Source organism: Sapajus apella, unplaced genomic scaffold (genome assembly GCF_009761245.1).
Source record: "Sapajus apella isolate SASKATOON/1434 unplaced genomic scaffold, GSC_monkey_1.0 scaffold181, whole genome shotgun sequence".
Classification (NCBI taxonomy): domain Eukaryota; kingdom Metazoa; phylum Chordata; class Mammalia; order Primates; family Cebidae; genus Sapajus; species Sapajus apella.
In genome coordinates, this window is record NW_022437121.1 from 118,363 (window position 1) to 121,320 (window position 2,958).

General features: G+C 63.7%; 1 protein-coding gene across 1 annotated transcript in view; it reads left to right on the plus strand.

The window, feature by feature from the left end:
* The window catches only part of OSBPL5 (oxysterol binding protein like 5), a 62,252-nt gene that overhangs the window by 55,933 nt on the left and 3,361 nt on the right, over window positions 1-2,958 (plus strand). The window contains exons 21-22 of the mRNA XM_032268471.1: window positions 754-892; window positions 1,586-1,688. Coding sequence (XP_032124362.1) covers window positions 754-892; window positions 1,586-1,688 — 242 coding nt within the window. The remainder of the gene's footprint in view (window positions 1-753; window positions 893-1,585; window positions 1,689-2,958) is intronic.

A 2,958-nucleotide genomic window follows, 5' to 3' on the forward strand; every position in this document is an offset into this window, starting at 1 on the left:
CCACCGGCCCCACCTCTGACCCCACCTGTCCTGGCTCTGACCCACCAGCCCAACCTCTAACCCACCTGTCCTGGCTCTGACCCACCTGCCCCACCTCTGACCACACCTAATGTGGAGTGTCCCTGGCATCTCTCTGGCCCTGAAGGCCCGTTGTTCCACGGTGGTCCCACAACCAGGCTCTGCTCTTTCCCCACCCCGGGCATTGGTTCCTGTCCTGGGTTCCTTGTGAACTCAAGTAAGGGCTGAATGGACAAGCCCTGCCTGCACTCCTGGGTCTGTGCACAGCCAGCTGAGTCTGGGGGATCCCCCCTGGAGCTGTCCCTTGACGTGGGGAACCCTAGACATCTGGGGTTCCTATGGACCCCACCAGCTCCCACAGTGGCCTCAGCTTTCATCTGTCCTTGTGACTCGGGTCAGAACCACCCATGGCCCCCATGCCATCATCTCTCCATTTATCGGGTGCAGCCCCATGGTGGCACAGCGCAGGCCTGTCTGCACCGCCTCGTAGGCCCTTGCTCACTGTGAGGGTCAGCAGCCCTGTGTCACCAATGAGGAAACAGGCCCAAAGCGGGCATGGCTACTCCAGGCCAGGCCGGGGCTGAGATGACCCCTCCAGCCAGCTCCACACCAGCAGCTGTCTTCCCTGCCGGCTGCGGCCTCTAGCACTGTCCTGGCATGAGCACGCCACATGTCCCCAGGTCTGGGCAGGGGGCATGAGTGGCTCTCAGCTGCAGCGGCTCCATTTCTCTGCAGAGGTCTGGCCCAGACCAGCGGCTTCGCAAGGCCAGTGACCAGCCCTCTGGCCACAGCCAGGCCACAGAGAGCAGCGGGTCCACGCCAGAGTCCTGCCCAGAGCTCTCGGACGAGGAGCAGGATGGAGACTTTGTCCCTGGTGAGCACCCTGGCCTAGCCCCAAGGTCCCTGTCTGTGTGCTGAGTGCAGCTGGTGCTCGCCCACAGCAGGCAGAGTGGGGCGTGTTCCCTGGCTGATGCCGTCCAGGCCAGCTGATGCCCGTCTCTGGTGGACGCCTCAGATGCCACCTGGCTGGAGGGGAGTCCAGAGAAGCACCTGCCCAGGTGTAGGGCAGTCTCCCAGCAGAGGCTCCTCTGCCGCCCTGAGGGGCCCCCAGCAGGCTCTGGCCTCTCAGAGTCTGGGGGGCAGCCCAAGGGCCGACAAGGGGCAGGGTGGGGACAGGGAAGAAAGGGAGTGGGCCCAGGCCAGGGGCTCCCCAGCGGTGGGGGCAGTATGAGGGGCAGGTCTGGTGGTATCCTCCCCAGCCCTCTGCTCCTCTCCTGCCACCAGGAGCTGTGTCTCCCCAACTTTGTCCCTGCCTCTGTAGTGGATGAGCCTTGCCTTGGCCAGTCAGTCTCCTGTTAGAGGCTGGCCCAGCCTGGGGGTTCCCTCCAGAAACATCCTCAGCGCCCTCCCTCATCTCTGGGTCTCCAGCTTGGCCCTGCACGTTTCCCATGAGGGGGTGGAGGCCCAAGCTGGATGTGACCCCGTGACCCACATGCCAGCCCCCCAGACCTCCAGCTCATCCTCGCTTCTCCCCTCCCCTCCTGTGTCTCCCTCGGCGCTGTCCCAGGCAGCGAGAGCCCCTGTCCTCGATGCAGGAAGGAGGTGCGGCGGCTGCAGGCCGTGCACGAGGCCATCCTCTCCATCCGAGATGCCCAGCAGGAGCTGCACAGGTGGGCCAGACTCCGGGTGTCCATCTGGGCTCCGGGTCGGAGAGGACAGGGGAGCTGGTGGAGCTACGGCGGGAGGCGGGGAGGCCAGGAGGCCGAGACCGGGGGTGTCATGGGAGCAGGAACCCACAGACCTGCAGGGTGATGAAGAAAACCGCCAAGGGCAGGAGAGAGGCTGTGAGAGGAGCAGGCGGTGCAGGGAGTTCACCTGGCCACATTGGCCGTGCCTGGCAGACACTAAGCCAGAGATGTCCTGGAGCCTAGAGGAAGGTGCCAGCCCAGCACAGCCTGGGGTATCCCCAGGAGAGACCCCGAGGTGCAAGGGCCGAGGTAGCAGCCTGGGCTTACTGCAGCGCCCCGTACCTGCGCACAGTGGCTTCTCAGGAGTGGCTGAGGCAGGAGCCAATGGGATTGGCGTGGGCCACCAGGGCCACGTGGCCCCTTCCCGTCACCAGATACCACCGATGGGGGCACAGCACAGGGGCCATCTTGGGTCCAAAGCTCCTGGCTCTGAGCCAGGCTGAGGAACTCCCTGGCTGTGGGACCTTGGCTGTCACACCTCAGCCTCCCATTTGTAAAGCGTGGTTGGTAGCAGTGCCCCAGGGTGGAATGCAGCCAGGACACAGGCCTGGGGCCTCTGAGAGCTGCCATTATCCCTGGGATTCCGCTCTGGGTCCTGGCAGGAGAGCCCTCAGGGAAGGGCACATGCCAGCTGTGGGGTTTGTATCCATGACCAGTTACAGACGCAGGCAGCGAGCGCGTCAGGGTGGGGATGGCACCTGCCTTTGGTAACAGCTCCCTCCACTGTGACTCAGCAACAGAACCCCCATGCCCTTCCAGAAGGGTGCTCCCTGGTGAGGCTGTGTGGGCAAAGAAACAGGGAGGCCTGGCTCCCCAGAAGCAGGTCTGCTACCAGGCAGTTGGCAGTACGCAGCCAGAAGCTTCTGCAGCAAAAGCCAGATCCACGTCGGAGGCCAGGTTGTCTAGGGCAAAGTACCGCCAGCCAGGAGCTCAGACAGCGGCGTTTACTGCAACTCAGGGCCAGGGTCTCCACGCAAAGTACTCCAGCTCAGAGCCAGGATGGCAAAGTATTCCAGCTCAGAGCCAGGATGGCAAAGTACTCCAGCTCACGGCCAGGATGGCAAAGTACTCCAGCTCAGGGCCAGGGTCCCCATGGCAAAGTACTCCAGCTAAGAGCCAGGATGGCAAAGTACTCCAGCTCAGGACCAGGGTCTCCATGGCAAAGTACTCCAGCTCAGAGCCAGGATGGCAA